This window comes from Nerophis ophidion, linkage group LG11, assembly GCF_033978795.1.
Source record: "Nerophis ophidion isolate RoL-2023_Sa linkage group LG11, RoL_Noph_v1.0, whole genome shotgun sequence".
Taxonomy (NCBI): domain Eukaryota; kingdom Metazoa; phylum Chordata; class Actinopteri; order Syngnathiformes; family Syngnathidae; genus Nerophis; species Nerophis ophidion.
Genome location: NC_084621.1, coordinates 19,649,295 through 19,672,830, shown reverse-complemented (window position 1 = coordinate 19,672,830; position 23,536 = coordinate 19,649,295). Strand labels below are relative to the sequence as shown.

The 23,536-nt window shown below is 39.5% G+C and overlaps 1 protein-coding gene across 1 annotated transcript in view; it reads left to right on the top strand.

Moving 5' to 3' along the window:
* Positions 1-23,536, top strand: part of pitpnc1b (phosphatidylinositol transfer protein cytoplasmic 1b) — a 61,630-nt gene that overhangs the window by 11,263 nt on the left and 26,831 nt on the right. Inside the window, exons 2-6 of the mRNA XM_061915300.1 lie at positions 6,250-6,398; positions 11,622-11,710; positions 11,896-11,903; positions 11,971-12,042; positions 19,579-19,671. Coding sequence (XP_061771284.1) covers positions 6,250-6,398; positions 11,622-11,710; positions 11,896-11,903; positions 11,971-12,042; positions 19,579-19,671 — 411 coding nt within the window. The remainder of the gene's footprint in view (positions 1-6,249; positions 6,399-11,621; positions 11,711-11,895; positions 11,904-11,970; positions 12,043-19,578; positions 19,672-23,536) is intronic.

The window sequence follows — 23,536 nt, the reverse complement described above, 5'->3', positions numbered from 1 at the left end:
AACAAAAGGGTACGAAACAAAAGGTGCGCACAAGGCGGATAACAAACTTAAAGAGCTAGCATGGGAACTAGCAAACAAATAGGGCTTAGGATGGAGGCTAGCACAAACAAAAGGGCCTAGCGTGGAAGCTAGCGGGTAGCGAGAAGAAAAACAGAAGTTGTAATATGAAAACAAACTGGAAGCAGGGAACAAAAAACAGTAAGCTACAAACATCTAACAAATATAGCTTACCGCTACGCTGCAAAGACACGACACGACAGGAGCGACAATACAGAAGCGACAATACATGACAATAATCCAGCACTCGACTGGAGGACAAAACAGGTTCAAATAGGAGCGGGCTGATTGACCCCAGGTGTGGCCAGGTGCCAATCAGCCGCAGCTGAGGTGAAACAGCGCCCAGGGAGAAACACAGGAAACAGACAAAATAAGAGCGCTGACAGGAACTAAAGACAGAAAATACTACACACACAGAGGAAAAACGAAAACACAAATAAACTGTCAGGGGCAAGCCTGACACACCCATGGTGTTTGTTTACTTTCAGGAACAATCATTTATAAGCCCTGACACACGTTATAGCTGTAATTATTATTGCATAATGGAACATTTTTGCCCGGGGTTATCAGAGCCTCTTAAGCCGATAACGAGATGCGTTTACAGAATGTTACTTACTGTACTTTGTACTTTGTCATCCTGAAACTGATTGTCCCGCAGATAGCAAACACAACGCAGCTGCCACATTGTTGTGATGAATAGACGCCGAGTCAGTGTTTGCACTCTGGGATAATTAGGAGGAGGACGGCTTTGGGTAATGTCAGCGGTGAAGGATGGGGTGTGGGTATGTCCTCTTCACCTCACCGCTGCTTTGTCATCGCAACCATGCCTCACCTGATCGACAACCGCAGAAACAATAGTGTTTTTACTTCATTGAGTCATCGTTTCTCTCAGACTGGACTCGCGTTGATGAGCACAGATTAAGACGGAGGATTAGGGGACAACATGTCAACGTGTCAAAAGTGGACTTCCTGATGTCCCCTGAACATGTCTTGGACTTAGATCGTTCAGATCGAGTGTTAGACTTAGATTGTTCAGATCGAGGCTTAGACTTAGATTGGTCACTTCTTGTCTAAGACTTAGATTGGACAGATCTAGTCTTAGACTTAGATTGGTCACATCTAGTCTTAGACTTAGATTGGTCACATCTAGTCTTAGACTTAGATTGGTCGTATCTAGTCTCAGACTTAGATCTGTCACATCCAGTCTTAGACTTAGGTTGGTCACATCTAGTCTTTGACTTTGATCGTTCAGATCGAGTCTTAGAGTTAGATTGGTTACATCTAGTATTTGACTTCGATTGGTCAGATTTAGTCTTAGACTTAGATTGGTTACATCTAGTATTTGACTTCGATTGGTCAGATTTAGTCTTAGACTTAGATTGGTCACATCTAGTATTTGACTTAGATTGGTCAGATTTAGTCTTGGACTTAGATTGGTCACATCTAGTCTCAGACTTAGATCTGTCACATCCAGTCTTAGACTTAGGTTGGTCACATCTAGTCTTAGACTTAGATTGGTCACATCTAGTCTCAGACTTAGATCTGTCACATCCAGTCTTAGAGTTAGGTTGGTCACGTCTAATCTTAGACTTTCATCGTTTGGATCGAGTCTTTGACTTAGATTGGTCACATCTAGTATTTGACTTAGATTGGTCACATTTAATCTTAGACTTAGGTTGATCACATCTAGTCTTAGACTTTAATTGTTCAGATCGAGTCTTAGACTTAGATTGGTCACATCTAGTATTTGACTTAGATTGGTCAGATTTAGTCTCAGACTTAGATCTGTCACATCCAGTCTTAGACCTAGGTTGGTCACATCTAGTCTTAGACTTAGATTGGTCACATCTAGTCTCAGACTTACATTGGTCACAACTAGTCTTAGACTTAGATTGGTCACATCTAGTCTCAGACTTAGATCTGTCGCATCCAGTCTTAGACTTAGGTTGGTCACATCCAGTCTTACACTTTGATGGTTCAGATCGAGTCTTAGACTTATATTGGTCACATCTAGTATTTGACTTAGATTGGTCACATCTAGTCTTAGACTTAGATTGTTCGATCGAGTCTTCGACTAAGGTTGGTCACATCTAGTCTTAGACTTAGGTTGGTCACATCTAGTCTTAGACTTTGATCGTTCAGATCAAGTCTTAGACTTAGATTGGTCACATCTAGTCTTAGACTTTGATTGGTCACATACAGTCTTAGATTTAGATTGGTCACATCTAGTCTTAGACAAAGATCGGTCATTTCCAGTCTGAACTTAGGTTGGTCACATCTCGTCGTAGACTTAAATCGTTCAGATCGAGTCTTAGACTTGGATTGATCACATCTAGTCTCAGACTTAGATTGGTTCCATCTAGTCTTAGACTTAGATTGGTCACATCTAGTCTCAGACTTAGATCTGTCACATCCAGTCTTAGACTTAGGTTGGTCACATCTAGTCTTACACTTTGATCGTTCAGATCGAGTCTTAGATTGGTCACATCTAGTCTCAGACTTAGATCTGTAACATCTAGTCTTAGACTTAGATTGGTCACATCTAGTCTTAGACTTTGATCATTCAGATCGAGTCTTAGACTTAGATTGGTCACATCTAGTCCTAGACTTAGATTGTTCAGATCGAGTCTTCGACTAAGTTTGGTCAAATCTAGTCTTAGACTTAGATTGGTCACATCTAGTCTTGGACTTAGATTGGTCACATTAAATCTTAGACTTAGATTGGTCAGACCTAGTCTTAGACTTAGATTGGTCAGATATCGTCTTGGACTTAGATTTGTCACATATAGTCTTAGACTTAGATTGGTCACATCTAGTCTCAGACTTAGATCTGTAATGTCCAGTCTTAGACTTAGATCTGTAACACCCAGTCTTGGACTTTGATTGTTCAGATCGAGTCTTGAACTTAGATTGGTCACATCTAGTCTTAGACTAAGATTGTTCGGATCGAGTCTTTGACTAAGGTTGGTCACATCTAGTCTTAGACTTAGATTGGTCACATCTAGTCTTGGACTTAGATTGGTCACATTAAGTCCTAGACTTAGATTGGTCAGACCTAGTCTTAGGCTTAGATTGGTCAGATCTCGTTTTAGGCATAGATTGGTCATATCTAGTCTTACACTTAGATTGGTCAGATAAGGTCTTTGACTTAGATTGGTCAGTTTTAGTCTTAGACTGAGAATGGTCAGAGTTAGTTCGAGATTTAGATTGTTCAGATCTATTGTTGAACTTAGATTGGTCAGATCGAGTCTTAGACTTAGATTAGTCACATTTAGTCTTAGACTTAGATTGGTCACATTTAGTGTTAGACTTAGATTGGTCCGATTTAGTCGGATTTAGATTGGTGAGATCTATCCTTGGACTTAGATTGGTCAGATTTAGTCTTGACTTAGTTTGGTCACATCTAGTGTTCGACTTAGATTGGTCAAATCTAGTCTTGGACTTAGATTGGTCACATCTTGTGTCAGACTTAGATTGGTCACTTGTAGTCTTAGACTCAGATTGATCATATTTAGTCTCAAACTTAGATCCGTCACATCTAGTCTTAGACTTAGATTGGTCACATTAAGTCTTTGACTTACATTGGTCACATCTAGATTTAGACTTAGATTGGTCACATCTAGTGTCAGACTTAGATCGGTCATATCTAGTCTTAGACTTATAATGGTCAGAGTTAGTCTTAGAATTAGATTGGTCACATTACGTCTTTGACTTACATTGGTCACATCTAGTTTTAGACTTAGATTGGTCAAATCTAGTGTCAGACTTAGATTGGTCACATCTAGTCTTGGACTTAGATTGGTCAGATCTAGTCTTAGACTTAGATTGGTCAGATTTAGTCTAGAGGCTGGTGCCAGAACCCCCTGACCGTATCTAAGTCTAAGACTAGATCAGACCAATCTAACTCCATGAGCTTAGACTGACAAAGCCTACTTGAAGGCGAGGCCAAACTAAAGATGGAGGAGGGGACATTTCAAAGCTTGAGTCAAACAGTCAGAACAATAAAACATTTTCTTTGAGTACAAGTTACGCAAAACAAAGGGAAAGTTTAAATTCAGCAGGATATTATTGTGCGCCAACTACAAAGACTTTTCAAGTCAAATGCAAAACACCGTTTTTGAACAGGTCACCAGAGGCCTCTTGAATTAAGAGCTGTCTGGAGTTCTTTTATTTTTAGTAATAATTGCCGTACGCTCAAACCCACAAAGCGACGTATGTTGAAAAATTCACACTGCCATGCCAAGAATCTAATAGGGAACTTAGAGGCGGAAACATGGTTTTGTCAAACTCGTCCAGACAGATGGATCCAAAGAGACTAAACAAAAAGTTGCTTTATTACATGCAAGCATCATTATACAGGTCTGCAGTACCTGGAGGAGGTTAAGTCAAAAATAAGGCACTCCGAACTTGGGGCGGTATAGCTCGTTTGGTAGAGTGGCCGTGCCAGCAACCTGAGGGTTCCAAGTTCGAGTCCCACTTTTGCCATCATAGTCACTGCCATTGTGTCCTTGGGCAAAACACTTTACTCACCTGCTCCCAGTGCCACCCACACTGCTTTAAATGGAACTTAGATATTGGCTTTCACTATGTAAAGAAATTTGAGTCACTAGAGAAAAGCACTATATAAATACAATTCACTTCACTTCCAGTTTAGGTAAAGAATTCATCATAAAAAAGGGTTTAAAAAGTAACGCAAACAAGCATATTTTCGTGTCATTTTGATTTATTTATTTATTTTAATCTCCGGGTCCAAGTTGAATGTCAAAGTATACCAATTTGTGGGTTTACGTCCACAACCTTCGACTATCCAGGTGAGAGGCACGATTTATAACCCGGAATTAACTTTCACCAACTCAGAGGCGATGCAGCAGATCAATATGTCAATACAGCAGCGTAAGCTAGTTAGCTCTCCCAGATCATGTCTCCACTAGAAATAGTTCATAACAAAAATACTGCTGAAACTTGGGTTAATTTTGGTTAATTTTGTTGTTTTTGTTCATCTGGATTGAGTAATTTTTTGGGTTGTTTTGGGGGGAATTTTTTTTGTTCATTTGGTTAGTTTAGGTTGATTTGGCTAATTTGGTTAAAAAAATGGTAAATTAATTGGTTATTTTTTTGGTTGATTTTTTTTTGGTTGATTTGGTAAATTTTTGTGGTTTACATTTTGGTTGGTTTGAATAATTAGGTCAATTTGGTATTAAAAAATGGTCAATTTTCCGGAAATTTTTTGGGGTTAATTTTGTTTGAAAATAAATGGATGGATGGAATTTTGTTTGGTCTATTTCGATAATTCGGTTAATTTTGGTTGATTTGGTTAATTTGTTAAAAATGTAAATAATATTTTTTGGTAATTTTCGTGTTTTTTGGTTAATTTGACACATTTTTGTTAATTTGGTAAATTGGGTTAATTTGGTTGGTAAATTAGGTTAATTTGGTCAAAATAATTGTTATTTATTTTTTGTTGTTAATTTGTTTAAATTGGTTAAGGTAGTTAATTTGGTCAAACAATTTTTTGTATTTTTTGGGGGTGATTTTTTGGGGTTAATTTGGTTGATTTTGGTTAATTGGTTTAAAAAAAATTATTTTGGGTTAATTTGGTTTGGTTGATTTGGTTAATTTGGGTACATTTTGGTTAATTTGGTTAGTTTGGTTCATTTTTATGTTAAGTTTTATCTTAAGTTTTTGTAATTTTTTGGTTGATTTGGTTATTTTGTGTTAATTTGGTAAATGGTGTTGGTTAATCTGGTTAATTTGGTTCATTTGGCACAAAAAAAATTGGGGGTGAATTTTCTGGTTAATGTGGTACATTTTGGGTAATTTGGATAATTTGGTTGATTTGGTTGATTTGGTAAAAAAAAAAAAAAAAAGTAACATTTTTGTTGGTTAACTTTTATGGTAAATTTTTTGGTTAATTTATTTATTTTTGGTTGATTTCGATAATTTTGGTTTATTTTGTTTAATTTTGGGTTAATTTTATTGTCCCCAGATATAAATGGAGTTTTGTTGGCGGTTTTTGGATATATTTGAATGTACTCTCATTAGCCGCATTGTTAGTCAGTCACCTTCTATTTTTTTTTTTTTTTGCTGATCTTGCAACAAACTTGATCCCTGATCAGGACTCCGTAGTTGTAACAAGTACCATTTAAAGTCCCGGCGCTGGTCTCTGAGTTCCGTGTCTTGCCTTGGTTCCAGTACAGGATCGGGCAGCTGTACATGATCAGCAGGCACAGCTGCGAGCAGAGCGGCGGGGGAGAAGGTGTGGTGGTCGTGAGGAACCAGTTGGACACGCACCCCCAACACGGTCCGGGACAGGTGACGGAGAAGCGGATCTACCTCAGCAGGTAGGCAGAATCAACCAAACCCCCCAAACGCCTCCCCTTCCCCCGCGCCATGGTTTTCTGTAACCGCGTTTGTCCCGTTCCGCTCTTTCCCCGTCCAACCGTTTGGAGTTTCCGAGTATCGAACCTGTGACAACAAGACACCGCAGTTGACCCTGCAGGCAAAAGTCCAAGAGGCAGAAACATGTTGAGGCCCGTACTGGAAAGGATTCTGGTCCTACCAGAAAACGCTCCCTAGTGTTGTCAATAGTAACTTAGGTTGTTTATCTGCTTGTTGGTATGTCACCAGTAACCGTCTCCTAATGACTACAATCCCAACGTGTTTAGGAATAAAAAACACACATTCTGTATCTGATAAGTGACACACTAAGTAACTCCAGTTAGCTACTTAACTCGAACTAGCTATGTAACTTTAACTTGCTAAGTTACTCGAGCTAGCTACATAACGCCAGCTATTTACTAAACTCTAGCTGGCTGGAGTAACGCTATCTTGAGTGACTCCGGCTGGCTACGTCACTCTAACTGGCTACTTAACTTTAGCTGGCTAAGTTACTCCAGCTCTCTATGAATTACAGCTAGCTACTTGACTCTTGCTTGCCACGTATCTCCATCTGTCTACTTAACTGTAACTAACTATGTAACTTTACCTGGCTAAGTTACTCGAGCCAGCTACATAACGCCAGCTATCTACTTTACTCTAGCTGGCTGGAGTGACTTGAGCTTGCTACATTACTCCAGCTAGCTTAGTAACTGCGGCTGGCTACATCACTTTAGCTGGCTAAGTTACTCCGGCTGGTTATGCAACTCTAGCTAACTACATAACTCTATCTAGTTACGTCACTCCAGCTAGCTACGTAACTATACCTGGCTAAGTTACTTCAGCTAGCTACATAACGACAGCTATTTAATAAACTCTAGCTGGCTGGAGTAACGCTATCTTGAGTGACTCCGGCTGGCTACGTCACTCTAACTGGCTACTTAATTTTAGCTGACTAAGTTACTCCAGCTCGCTATGCATCTACAGCTAGCTACTTGACTCTTGCTTGCCACGTATCTCCAGCTGTCTACTTAACTGTAACTAACTATGTAACTTTACCTGGCTAAGTTACTCGAGCCAGCTACATAACGCCAGCTATCTACTTAACTCTAACTGGCTGGAGTGACTTGAGCTTGCTACGTTACTCCAGCTAGCTTAGTAACTCCGGCTGGCTACATCATTTTAGCTGGCTAAGTTACTCCGGCTGGTTATGCAACTCTAGCTAACTACATAACTCTATCTAGTTACGTCATTTCAGCTAGCTACGTAACTTTACCTGGCTAAGTTACTCGAGCTAGCTACATAACGCCAGCTATTTACTAAACTCTAGCTGGCTGGAGTAACGCTATCTTGAGTGACTCCGGCTGGCTACGTCACTCTAACTGGCTACTTAACTTTAGCTGGCTAAGTTACTCCAGGTAGTTATGCATCCACAGCTAGCTACTTGACTCTTGCTTGCCACGTATCTCCAGCTGGCTACGTAACTTTAGTTAGCTACTTAACTCCAGCTGTCTACTTGACTCTAACTAGCTATGTAACTTTACCTGGCTAAGTTACTCCAGCTAGCTATGCATCCACAGCTAGATACTTGACTCTTGCTTGCCACATAACTCCAGCTTACTACGTAACTCCAGTTAGCATAGTAACTCCAGCTATCTACTCAACTCTAGCTAGCTACGTATCATTACTTAGCCAGGTTACTCGAACTAGCTACATAACACCAGCTATCTACTTAACTCTAGCTGGCTGGAGTGACTCTAGCTTGCTACGTTACTCCAGCCAGCTTAGTAACTCCGGCTGGCTACGTAGCTTTAGATGGTTAAGTGACTCCAGCTAGCTATGCATCAACAGCAAGCTACTTGACTCTTGCTTACCACATAACTCCAGCTGGCTACGAAACTCCAGTTAGCTTAGTAACTCTTGCTTCCACGTAACCCTAGCTCATTACGTCCCTCTCGCTAGCTACGTAACTTTAACTGGCTCAGTTACTCAAGTTAGCTACCATGAATTGCTAAACATAAACCCTGACTTAAACAAAATTTAGTGGTCAATTGTACGGAATATGTACTGAACTGTGCAATCTACTAATAAAATTTTTAATCAATCAATCAATCTAGCTACATAACTCCGGCTATCTACTTAACTCTAGCTGGCTGGAGTAACGCTAGCTTGCCACGTGACTCCAGTTAGCTTAGTGACTCCAGCTGGCTACGTCACTCTAGCTGGCTACGTAACTTTAGCTGGCTAAGTAACTCCAGCTAGCTTTGCATCCACAACTAGCTACTTAACTCTTGATTTCCACATAACTCCAGTTAGCTTAGTAACTCTTGATTGCCACGTAACGCCAGTTGGCTACATAACTCCAGTTAGCTTAGTAACTCCAGCTGGCTATGTAACTCTAACTAGCTACATAACTCTAGCTAGCTACGTAACTTTAACTGGGTAAGTTACTCTAGCTGGCTCTGTAACTCCAGCTAGCTACCTAACTATAGATTGACTTCATTCAGCGACATAACTCCAGTTAGTTACATAACTATTGCTAGCTGCGTAACTCCAGCCAGCTTTGTAACTCCAGCTAGCTACGTAACACTATCTATCTACGTAACTCCAGCTAGCTATGTAACTCCAGCTAGCTACGTAACTCCAGCTCGCTATGTAACTCCTGCAAGCTACATAACTCCAGCTAGCTACGTAACTCTAGCTCGCTATGTAACTCCAGCTTGCTACATAAATCTAGTCCGCTACGTAAATCCAACTAGCTACAGGACTCGAGCTTGCTACAGAACTCCATCTAGCTTTGTAACTCCAGCTAGCTACGAAGCACTAGTTAGCTATGTAACTCCGGCAGGCCACGTGGCTCTAGCTGGGTATTTACTTCCATCTAGCTACATAACTCCATCTGGCTACATAACTCCATCTAGCAACAGAACTCCATCTAGCTACAGAACTCCATCTGGTTATGTAACTCCATCTAGCTATGTAACTCTATCTAGCAACAGAACTCCATCTAGCTACGTAACTTCAGCTAGCTACAGAACTCCATCTAGCTACAGAACTCCATCTGGCTACGTGACTTCAGCTAGCTTCGTAACTCCATCTAGTTACAGAATTCCATCTAGCTACGTAACGTCAGATAGCTACTTAACTCCATCTAGCTACAGAACTCCATCTAGCTACGTAAACTCAGCTAGCTACGTAACTCCATCTAGCTACAGAACTCTATCTAGCTATGTAACCGCAGCCAGCTACATAACTCCATCTAGCTACGTAACTCCATCTAGCTACAGAACTCCATCTGGCTATGTAATTCCATCTAGCTACATAACTCCATCTGGCTACAGAACTCCATCTGGCTATGTAACTCCATCTAGCTACGTAACTCCATCTAGCTACAGAACTCCATCTAGCTACGTAACTTCAGCTAGCTACAGAACTCCATCTAGCTACGTAACTCAATCTAGCTACAGATTTCCATCTAGCTACAGAACTCCATCTAGCTACAGAACTCCATCTAGTTACGTAACTTCAGCTACCTACGTAACTCCATCTAGCTACAGAACTCCATCTAGCTACGTAACTTCAGCTAGCTATGTAACTCCATCTAGCTACAGAACTCCATCTGGCTACGTAACTTCAGCTAGCTACGTAACTCCATCTAGCTACAGAACTCCATCTAGCTACGTAACCTCAGCTAGCTACGTAACTCCATCTTGCTACAGAACTCCATCAGGCTACATAACTTCAGCTAGCCACGTAACTCTATCTAGCTACAGAACTCAATCTGGCTATGTAATTCCAGCTAGCTATGTAACTCCATCTAGCTACAGAACTTAATCTGGCTACGTAACTTCAGCTAGTTACGTAACTCTATCTAGCTACAGAACTCCATCTGGCAACGTAACTTCAGCGAGTTACGTAACTCCATCTAGCTACAGAACTCCATCTAGCTACGTAACTCCATCTGGCTACAGAACTCCATCTAGCTACAGAACTCCATCTAGCTACGTAACTTCAGCTAGCTACGTAACTCCATCTAGCTACAGAACTCCATCTAGCTACGTAACTCCATCTAGCTACAAAACTCCATCTGGCTATGTAACTCCATCTAGCTACGTAACTCCATCTAGCTACAGAACTCCATCTAGCTACGTAACTTCGACTAGCTACAGAACTCCATCTAGCTACGTAACTCCATCTAGCTACAGATTTCCATCTGGGTACAGAACTCCATCTAGCTACAGAACTCCATCTAGCTACGTAACTTCAGCTAGCTACGTAACTCCATCTAGCTACAGAACTCCATCTAGCTACAGAACTCCATGTAGCTACGTAACTTCAGCTAGCTACAGAACTCCATCTAGCTACAGAACTCCATCTAACTACGTAACCTCAGCTAGCTACGTAACTCCATCTAGCTACAAAACTTAATCTGGCTACGTAACTTCAGCTAGCTACGTAACTCCATCTAGCTACAGAACTCCATCTGGCTACGTAACTTCAGCTAGCCACGTAACTCTATCTAGCTACAGAACTCAATCTGGCTATGTAACTCCAGTTGGCTACGTAACTCCATCAGGCTACAGAACTTAATCTGGCTACGTAACTTCAGCTAGTTACGTAACTCCATCTAGCTACAGAACTCCATCTAGCTACGTAACTCCATCTGGCTACAGAACTCCATCTAGCTACAGAACTCCATCTAGCTACGTAACCGCAGTTAGCTACATAACTCCATCTAGCTACGTAACTCCATCTAGCTACGTAACTCCATCTAGCTATGTAACTCCATCTAGCTACAGAACTCCATCCAGCTACGTAACCTCAGCTAGCTATGTAACTCCATCTAGCTACAGAACTCCATCCAGCTACGTAACGTCAGCTAGCTACGTAACTCCATCTAGCTACAGACCTCCATCTAGCTACGTAAACTCAGCTAGCTACGTAACTCCATCTAGCTACAGAACTCCATCTAGCTACGTAACCTCAGCTAGCTATGTAACTCCATCTAGCTACTGTACTTGGTTCCGTTCTTCCTGGTGCGACCAGAACGTCAACAATAAACATTGTTAGCGGTGAATAATGACATGATGGCTGCGGGTTAGCAAAGTTGCCTTCAGGTAACCCGGCAATTATTTCCACTCCCTTCCCTATATATATATTTTTTTGTAATTTCCCGGTGTTGCTTTCAGTAAACTGCCATCATGGGCCAAGGCCCTGGTCCCGGACTTCTGCTACGTGACGGAAAAGGCCTGGAATTTCTACCCGTTCACCATCACAGGTATCAAATATCACTTTCACCTTGCATGGTGTTTACTCTGTACTCACGTTTTTCCTCCCCCGAGTAGCATCAAATATTCATTTCTCTGCAGTAGCGTGTGTTTACATGCATGCATAACACCGCTTCTTTTTTTTCTCCCCCCCCCCCCCCGCCACACCTGATATCGATCACCGCGGGCGCCGCAGAATACTCAGTAAGTCATCTCCCTCGTCATTTCCTCATCCGCAAAACGCTCCCTTCTCACTTTTTCTGCTCGGCAGGTGTCCTTCCTCCCCAGGTTCAGCGTCCGCATCGAGACGCGATTCGAGAACAACAACGGCAGCAACGACAACGTGAGTGGAGAGGTACACTTTGGCACTTTTGGGGACGAAAAACCATACAAACGTACAAAAGCCCCCAAAAGCAGTGAAGTTGTCACCTTGTTATGCTAAATAAAAAGAGAATACAACAAATCCTTTTCAACTTATATTCAATTGAATAGACTTCAAAGACAAGATATTTCATGTTCACACTGAGCAAATAATCATGAACTTGGAATTTAATGGCAAAAAAAAGGCCTTTTTACCAGTGTGTTACATGGCCTTTTCTTTAAACGACACCCGGTAAAGGTTTAGGAACTGAGGAGACACATTTTTGAAGTGGAATTCTTTCCCATTCTTGCTTGATGTGCATCTTAAGTTGTTCAACAGTCCCCATCTAAAACCTGCACTCTTTCACTACGAAGCCACGCTGTTGTAACACCTGGCTTGGCGTCGTCTTGCGGAAATAAGCAGGGGCGTCCATGATAACGTTGCTTGCATGGCAACATATGTTGCTCCAAAACCTGTTTGTATCTTTCAGCATAGGAAAGTACACGCACTCTTTTTTTAAGAAGCCTCGCTGTTGTAACACGTGCCGGCATTGTTTTGCTGAAATAAGCAGGGGCGTCCATGAAAAAGACGGCGCTTGGATGTTGTTCCAAAACCTGTACGTACCTTTCAGCATTAATGGTGCCTTCACAGATGTGTAAGTTACCCAAGTCTTGGTCGCTAATACCCCCTCATACCATCACAGATGCTGACTTTTACACATTGACCCTAGAACAATCCGAAAGGTTCTCTTCCTCTTTGGTCCAGAGGACACAATGTCCACAGTTTCAAAAAAAAAGTTGAAATGTGGACTAATCCGACCACGGAACAGTTTTCCACTTTGCATCAGTCCATCTTAGGTGAGCTTGGGCCCGGCGAAGCCGGCGGCGTTCCCGGGTGTTGTTGATAAATTGCATTGGCTTTGCATAGTACAGTTTTAACTTGCACTTACAGATGTAGCAACAAACTGTAGTTACTGAGAGTGGTTTTATGAAGTGTTCCTGAGCCCATGTGGTGATGTCCTTTACACACTGATGTGGCTTTTTGATGCAGTACCGCCTGAGGGATCGAAGGTGTGTAATATCATGGCTTATGTGCAGTGATTTCTACGGATTCTATGAATCTTTTGATGATATTACGGAGTGTAGATGGTGAAATCCCTAAATTCCTTGCAATAGCTGCTTGAGAAATGTTTTTCTTAAACAATTTGCTCACATTTGTTGACAAAGCGGTGACCCTCGCCTCATCCTTGTGAGCATTTCATGAAAGGAGCTTTTATACCCAATCATGGCGCCCACCTGTTCACAATTAGCCATGTTCACCTGTGGGATGTTCCGAATAAGTCTTTGATGAGCGTTCCTCAACTTTCTCACTCTTTTTTGCCACTTGAGCCAGCTTTTTTGAAACACGCCGCAGGCATCCAATTCCAAATGAGCTAATATTTGCCGAAAATAACAAAGTTTCTAAGTGTGAACATGAAATATCTTGTCGTTGAAGTGTATTTAATGGAATATATGTAGAATATCACGTCTATGGGGTCATGTTTTGTTTTGGTCATGTTCGGTTTTGTTTTTTTGTTCACTCTGTTCCTGTTCCTGCACTTTCTTGTTTGCTTTGTTACCATGCCAACTCATTAGTTTTCACCTTGTCCTCATGTCACGCCCCTGTCCTCATGTCTCACACCTGTTTGCAATTATCACGTCTATTATTTAAACCGGAAGTTGCCAGGAAGTCAGCCTGGCGACTTTACCCCGACTCCCTTCATGCCATGCCATGCCTGCTAATCACTCTGTCCATAGTTTCCCTTTTGCTCATGCCATGTCAGTTTTTTGTTTTTTTTTCTTTCACAGTTGTTGAGTTTTGTTCTTTTGTCTATAATCATGCCATACTGCTAGTTTTGTTTTCTAGTCAAGTTTGTTCTCCGCCCTGGTGCGCACCTTTTGTTTGCCTTTTTTTTGGTTATAGTATTAAAATAAATATGTACTTACACTCACGTCTTGCTCGTGCCAACTTTCCTTTGCCTCGGAAAAACAATCCTACGCCCAAGTCCCAGTTTGACATTGAAAAGGATTTGCAAATCATTGTATTTTGTTTATATTTACCATTTACACAAAGCGACAACTTTACCGCTTTGGGGGTTTTGTGCGAATTCATGACCGTTAAGTGTTCAACGCGATTTCCCTATTTTGTTGACGTTGTTTTGCACGCTTGTGTCCTCCTCTGCTTTGATTATAATCAGAAAAAAGTTACATTTCATATAAAAAAAACGTTGACATTTTAATGCAAGTTTCCTCAGCTTCCATAGGTTTAGTGAGGCACGGCGAGAAAAGTGCACATGCAGCACTTGTAAAAAAATAAATAAAATAAATAAAAAAGCACCAAGGGCGAGTACGGCGCCCTGATGGCTTTTTATTTGACTATTTGTTGGTTTTTGGCAGCCACGTGAACAAACTCGGCGGGGCATTAGAGCTCGTTTGAAACAAGATCAGCTAAAAGTAACACAGCCTTCAGATCTTTTTTTTTTTTTACCTTTTTATTGTTCCCGGGGGGGTTCTATTTACACCGTTTTCCTCTTCACATCGGAATGTACAGTTGAGGATGTTTCTAGCTCCCAGTATCACCTCCTACTGGTATCATCTCCATTCTCTACACCAGGGGTGTCCAAAGTGTGGCCCGGGGGCCATTTACGGCCCCCAGCACTTCATTCTAAAATACTAAAATATATATATATTTTTTAAACATTAAAAAGTGGAATAAAAGAGCAAATAGGTGAAATGCAAAGAGAAAAAGTTGCATTGTTGACTCTAATAACACCATTTTTTAAATAATTTCTCAAAAAAATAATAATGAATGAAAATCAATGTTGCTATAAACTATTGATTGTTTCAAGGACAAAAAGGACATAAATACAACAAACATAAAAATATGAAAATTTGAAAAAAAATGTCCATACTAATTATATCCATCCATCCATTATCTACCGCTTATGTCAGGCTTTCCCCTGACAGTTTGTCTATGTTTTAGTTTTCCTCTGCATTTGTCTGTTTCCTCTGTGTTTAGTATCTCCTGTCTTTAGTTTCGTCTAGTGCTCTTATTTTGGCAGCTTCCTGTCTTGTTCCCTGAGTGCTGTGTTCCTCCTCAGCTGCGGCTGATTGGCACCTGGCCACACCTGTTGCCAATCAGCCCGCTCCTATTTGTACCCTCTTCGTCTTGTGTCAGTTACTGGATCATTGTATTGTCGTTGCCACATATCACTCTTGTCGTGCTACCTGTCGTGTCGTTTTGTTACAGCTACTACCTGTCATGCTACATTTTGTCCTGGTCGTCGTAGCGGTAAGCTGTTTTTGTTAGCCATTGGCTATTTACAGTTTTTCTGTTTGTTATCCTCTAGCTTCCATGCTAAAGTTCTTTTTTGTTTCTTGTTAGTTTCTATGCTAAGGCCTTATGTTTTTTATCCGCCCACCTGCGCGCTTTTGGTTTGAACCGTTTGTTTGGTTTTGTCTTAGTATTTATATTAAAATCATGTTTGCTCACTCCATGCCTGCCTCCATCTCTGCATCTTGGGGTTCGTCATCAAATAACTGTGACAGAATGATCCAGCAACTGACACAAGACGAAAAGGGTACAAATAGGAGCGGGCTGATTGGCAACAGGTGTGGCCAGGTGCCAATCAGCCGCAGCTGAGGAGGAACACAGCACTCAGGGAACAAGACAGGAAGCTGACAAAACAAGAGCAGTAGACAGGAACTAAAGACAGGAGATACTAAACACAGAGGAAACAGACAAATGCAGAGGAAAACTAAAACATAGACAAACTTTCAGGGGAAAGCCTGACAACTTATTCCCTTTGGGGTTGCGGGGGGCATACTAATTATACTAATTATCCTATTGATTGTTATTATAAATATACTAAACCAATTACAATATATTATCTGAAGCTGATGTAGAGATTTAAGTGTTGAATTAAAAATAAAAAAAATAATTAAAAAAAGCATGACCTTTTTATGAGTGGGGCACTTTTGGATCCCTAAGGATTTTAGTGGAATTTAATAACTTTATTTGCTAAAAAAAAAAATTTAAAAATAAAAAAATTATACATTCAAATAAATTTTGCTATGAATTATTGACCTATTTAGGGATCCAACTACTTCACATTAAATATTTCACTTTGAAAATATTTTTCGGAAAAATATTTAATATTTTGTATTTTGCCTCAAAAAATAGGGTTTCGACAAAAAGCTCGGAAAAAGTTCAACAAATAATGAAGTAAAATTAGAGATTCAAGGGTTTTATGAAAAAAATGATATATGATTTATTTTGAACCTTGTTTAAGACTGAAACCCTTCTGGGTCCTTAAGACCTAACTTGAGGGAGCCCCAACAATTAAAAAAAAAAGTGTATATTGCAATGGCTTTGAAAATGAAAAAATATCAACTTGCCCCACGAGTCCACGGGGAAGACCCAGGACACGTTGGGAAGACTATGTCTCCCGGCTGGCCTGGGAACGCCTCGGGATCCCCCGGGAAGAGCTGGACCAAGTGGCTGGGGAGAGGGAAGTCTGGGCTTCCCTGCTTAGGCTGCTGCCCCCGCAACCCGACCTCGGATAAGCGGAAGAAGATGGATGGACGGAATTTCAACTTCGTCTTCTTCTACAGATTTTTCAACCGATTCAGGCCGTTCTAACTTCAACATGTGGGCTTTCCTTTGACAAATTCCAAATATTCCCACATTTCCCAGAATTCCAGGTTTTCCGGAATTCAAAATTAATTACTGTATTTCTTTGAATTAACACCGGGGCCCAAATTAATTTAAAACCTCATCTCACTCCGGCGTTTACCAAAGGCATGCGGTAACGGCAAGCATGCGCTAATTATTTTAAAACATCTTCTCACTCTGGCGCTTACCAAAGGCATGCGGTAAATTTAGGCCTGCGCCTATAAATTTGAGTGTGATGTAAGGATACCATCATGAAAAGCACATTTAATTAATATTTTTTTTATAATGGTCTTACCTTTACTTATAAATGAAGTCCATGTACAGCTCCTTCTGATCAAAAGCATCGATAACTTGTTCATAGAAGTCTTCCTTATCTTTCTTCAGTTTTAAAAGTCTCTCTGTCTCGATGGAGATCTTCCTTTATTACCTCCTGCTTCGATTGAAAGTCCAGTTTAGAAAGCTGTTTTATTTTGGATATATAATCTTCCATGTTAAAAGTGCAAGCTAGAGAAAAAAATGAACACGCTGCTCACTCTTGCTGCTTGTTGTCACTTCTTCTGCAGCCGAGTAGTCGCAAGAAGGATCACTAGCGCCCTCTACCACCAGGAGGCGGGAGTCATTTAATGACTCATATTTGACACACGCAGCTACGGTATATTAATAAAACATAGTTGCTTACTGTTCTTTTTAGCATGTTCAATAGTTTGGACCTCAAATCCTACTTGATAGCTCTTAATCTTCTTCCCTTTATGCGATTTCAAATGATTAAAATCAGCCTCCTCCATTTTGAAAATGATGACAGGGGAAGTGTCACTCGTGACGTGACGAGTTTGACCCGGTGGAAATTCTAGGCATATGCTAATTATTTTCCGAATGAGTTTGACCTGGCGGAAATTCTAGACATGCACTAATAAAAATAATATTTTGCCCGGCGGCAATTTAAGGAAATTCGGTAGCCATTTTTAGGCATTTTTCAAATGGATTATGGGTTATACGCTTTTCTACCCATTCACAAAAACATTCACACACTGATGGGGGGAGCTGCCACACAAGGCCCTAACCATCACCCATCAGGAGCAAGGGTGAAGTGGACACAATGGGCGTGACTAGGTTGGTAGAAGGTGGGGATTGAACCAGGAACCCTCAGGTTGCTGGCACGGCCACTCTCCCAACCCTTCCACCATTTCCACATTTTCAACCCATTTAAACCATTCCACTTTCAACATATTCCACTAGTCGGGAAATTCCCACTATCATTTTTCCAAATTCCAAAAAATGTCCAGGAATTTGCTTTTTCCATCCCTTTTTTGACCCTTTTTTCTGGTGACTACTCCTTCTACATTTTTCAACCCACTTCAATCAATCAATCAATCAATCAATGTTTATTTATATAGCCCCAAATCACAAATGTCTCAAAGGACTGCACAAATCATTACGACTACAACATCCTCGGAAGAACCCACAAAAGGGCAAGGAAAACTCACACCCAGTGGGCAGGGAGAATTCACATCCAGTGGGACGCCAGTGACAATGCTGACTATGAGAAACCTTGGAGAGGACCTCAGATGTGGGCAACCCCCAACCCCCCCTCCCCCCTCTAGGGGACCGAAAGCAATGGATGTCGAGCGGGTCCAACATGATACTGTGAAAGTTCAATCCATAGTGGCTCCAACACAGAACTTCAAGTGTTCCCCTGTCAAAACATTCCTCTTAATCGGGGGGAAAAAAATTGTTTGTTTAAAACGTAAAAATTTCCTGGTTTTCCCGAAATTCCTTAATATAATTTCTCAATTAAAACATTTCTCAATTGATTTTAATATTTCAACTCACTTAGAGCATTCAAGTATTTTACCATTTAAAAAAAAATTCCCATCATGGACGTGGCAAGCTTGGTAGAGGGTGGGGATCGAACCAGGATCCCTCAGGTTGCTGGCATGGCCACTCCCCCAACCCGCACCACGCCATTTCCACATTTTCAACCCATTTAAACCATTCCACCTTCAACATATTCCAACGCCAACATTTGACTTATGACTAATTGGGGGTTAAATCACCATAAATAATTCCCGGGCGCGGCACCGCTGCTGCCCACTGCTCCCCTCACTTCCCAGGTGGTGATCAAGGGCAATGGGTCAAATGCAGAGGACAAATTTCACCACGCCTAGTGTGTGTGTGAACATCATTGGTACTTTAACTTTAAAGCAGTTGTTTTCCACACACTTACACACAAACATCTCCTTTTATGGTCATGATGTACTCTCCTGACTGACCACACACACACACACACACACACACACACACACACAGGAAGTAGGTATGTAAAACTGATGTTTATGCATCTCCAAGTTAGGAGTTCTTCATTTATTTTTTTTACTTAGGCTCCTCTGTGTACTGCAGACCTGTTTAAGGACATTCGCTTGTAATAAAACAACTTTTTGTTCAGCAAAGCGTCTCTTTTGATCGAGTCGCACGGTGGTGCGACAAGACCAGAAATACCTTCAGTAGATTTAACCGCGTTACAACAGAACATCATCTAAAGTGAGTATTTTGGCCCCGTGTGGGATCGCGTTTGACACACTTGATGTAGGGAACATAAAGGCTGTAACAAGGTCTCCGCGGGCAGGATGGTTACCTTTTGTCGGGGAACCGGTCAAAGCTACACCGCCGGGGGTTCAATGCCCGAGGACTTAACAGTCCCCCGAACGGAACGGTCTATTAGTGGACTATTCCGAGACACCCTGAGTCGTTTCGGTCTGTGGTCTGGTCCACTTCATGATGGAGCCTGCATGTCTGTTTGCAACACAGGTATTTGGAGACACTCCCACGCCGGCGGAGAATGTCAATTTCCTGGATATCCTGAGTGACCCCATCCCAGAGAAGCACTACAAAGAGTCAGAGGTGGGTCCTGAGTGCTCTCGTACTCACGCCAAACACTCTAATCGCAGTCGGTCGCATCGTGTTGGCGGTCAACTCGGAAAGGATCGCAATTAATCGCAGTTAGATGGTAGATGGAGCTGAATTTACCCACGCTACGGGATGGAGTGAGGATCAGAAAAGATGCATTACGAATATTACTGCCGTTAAAGGGAAATTTAGTTAACGCGTTATGGCGTTAACTTTGACAGCTGTAATTTATATGCATATCAAAATGTATATCTGTGTATATGTATTTATATATGTATATATGGATATGTATATATACATGTATTTTTATATATATGGATATATATGTATACACATATATATGTATGTGTGTGTATATATATATATATATATATATATATATATATATATACATATATATATATATATATATATATATGTGTATGTATGTATATATACATATATTTTTTTATATTCATTTGTATATATATTTATACATATATATAAATGCACACATACTGTATGTATGTGTGTGTGTATATGTATATATATATATATATATATATATATATATATACATATATATATATACATGCATATGTGTATATATGTATGCATTTGTATACATATTTGTGTATATGTATGTATATATATGTGTATATGTGTATGTATATATATATATGTATATATATATATATATATATATATATATATATATATATATATGTATATATATACACGTATGTATATGTGTAATGTGTATATATTTATATTTGTGTATTTATATAGTATATATATTTATACACATAAATACTGTATATATATATATACATATGTTTATCCATGTATATGTTTTATATGCACACACAAAAAACACACAGAAACAAAAATAATTTTGCGATGTTATATATATATATATATATATATATATATATATATATATATATATATATACATATATATATACATATATATATATATATATATGTATATATATATGTATATATATATATATATATATACATATATATATATATATATATGTATATATATATATATATATACACATACTGTATATATATATACACATACTGTATATATAAATGCACACATATGTATAAGTGTGCATTTATATATATGCATATATGTATATGTGTGTGTATACATGTGTGTATATGTATTTATGAGTGTATATGCATGTATAAATATATACAGGTATATATGTATATGTATGTATATCTGCATATCTGTGTATGTATGTATGCATTTGTGTGTACATGTATTTACAGTATATATATGTATTTTTCTGTATTTATACTGTATATATTTATGTATCTCTGTATGTAAATATATATGTATGTATGTATATATGTATATATGTATGTATATATGTATGTATATATGTATGTATATATATGTATATGTAAATACAAAAAATTGTATATACGTGTATATCTTTATATTTTTGTATATATATTTATACATGTATATATATATATATATATTCATAATGTATGCATATATATACATATATGTATATATATACATCCGCACACCCATAAATATATATATATATATACACACATATATATGTGTGTGTGTGTGTGTGTGTGTGTGTGTGTGTGTGTGTGTGTGTGTGTGTGTGTGTGTGTGTGTGTGTGTGTGTGTGTGTGTGTGTGTGTGTGTGTGTGTTTTATATGCACACACAAAAAGCCACAAAGAGTGTGTGTAATGTTAATGCTTTTACAAACCAATTGATTTCCCATTTTATTTCTTTTGGCGACAAGTCAGTAGTAAAGCGTGCAGAACCACCTAATCTTGTGAACAACACCCGTAAAAGCGACGTCTTCTTGTGTGTGTGTGTGTGTGAGATAGGGGGGAAAAAAGAGTCTCATCTAATCTGGCCATCTTTATCTCCTCACTTTTTAAAGTTCAAAAAAGGCCGTCTCCATGACCACCAGTGTCGCGCTCCCAGGGATCAAACAGCCAATTAAAAATGACACTTTTATCACGGCAACTTCAACAAAGGCCTCAGAATGATCGCCGGCGTGCTTTAAAATAAAGCTGCCTTTTTTTTCTTTTCTTTTTTTTTTTGCTCTGTGCGGTTCATGCTAATCATACACATCTCATTTGATCTGCCTACGCTCATTTTTGGGCAGGGAAATGTATTTCTACTCAATTTCAGAATGGCCGGATCCACATGTCTTCTATTTGAAGACTGATATAAAAAAGTGGGGTGTCAGTTAGAACTGGGCCAAAAAAACATTGAGTGGCATTGACAGGTGTGGCTGTAGGCAACCCCAGCATGTCGTATTTATTTACTCCACAATAAGGCACATAAGTCTAAATTGTTCTGTGATTCAAAATACTTTTCAGTATTTGCCTGAATTTAATTGAATTTTGAACACAAACAGGCATGGCACTTAGCCAATGATGCGTTCATGGCCACACAAAAAGTCGGACCACTCCAACACCACTCTGCTTATTCTACTGTCACTTATCAAAAATGTCCATTTGTTGATATTGATCATTAAATCCAATTAGATGAGAGAAATGCTCATGAAAAAAAATGTTATATAAACGGGAAGGTACAGAAATATCCACTTTATTCCATTCTTACATCTCATTGTGCTAAATGGGAATGTTTTAAGGTGGGGGTGTCCAAACTTTATCCACTGAGAGCCGCAAACTGAAAAATCGAAGCAAGTGCAGGCCACTTTGATATTTTTTATTTTAAAAAAACAGTACAATATATGTATAAAAAATATACATTTCAGCCTCCACTCAGGCTTGTCAGGGTTATTTGGTGTCGAACCCCGAGATGCAGAGATGGAGGCAGGCATGGAGTGAACAAACATGATTTAATAAAGATACTAAGATAAAATCAAATAAAGGGTTCAAACCAAATGCGTGCACGTGGGCGGATAATAAACAAAAGGCCTTTAGCATAGAAGCTAACAAGAAACAAAAAGGAACTTTAGCATGGAAGCTAGAGCATAACAAACAGAAAAACTGGAAATAGCTAATGGCTAACAAAAACAAACTTACCGCTACGACGACCAGGACAAGATGTAGCGCGACAGGTAGCCAAGACACAAGAGTGACACGAGGCACCGACAATACAAATGACAATACAATGATCCAGCAACTGACGCAAGAAAAAGCTGGTACGAATAGGAGCGGGCTGATTGGCAACGGGTGTGGCCATGTGCCAATCAGCCGCAGCTGAGGAGGAACACAGCACTCAGGGAACAAGACAGGAAGCTGACAAAATAAGAGCACTAGACAGGCACTAAGGACAGGAAATACTAAACACACAGAGGAGAAACAAAAACACAAACAAACTGTCAATGGCAAGCCTGACAGATCTCAGGGATCCCAAAGGTTTTTGATCCAAAAAATATTAAAAATGTGTCATTAGTATTATTTTTTAATTATTATTCAAGTTTTAAATCTCTAGATCAACATTTGGTCTTTCTGTCAATATAATGATTTTAAAGATTTAAGTTGCATGCTCTTTTTTTTTTCACAAAAAAAAAACGTTTTGGGGGGGAAAATCACAAAATATGCAATATTTTGACCCAATAATTTTTGGGGTGGAATATTTGAGATTGTATAATAATTGGAGCATTAAAAAGGTTAATAACTCAAAACATTGATTTTAATTAATTAGTATTTTTGAGCAAAAAATCACACTAAAATTATTGGGGATCCAAAAGGGGTCCTACTCATTAAAGTGTTGGAAAATAAATTGTAATTTTTTTTTTACTCTTTACTTTTAAAACAATAATGTCGAGATTAACTTCAGCTCTATCCGTCAATTGTTGTTTATGTTTTTTGTTTATTCATTTTAGGCCCTTCTTTAAAAAAAACAGTTTGG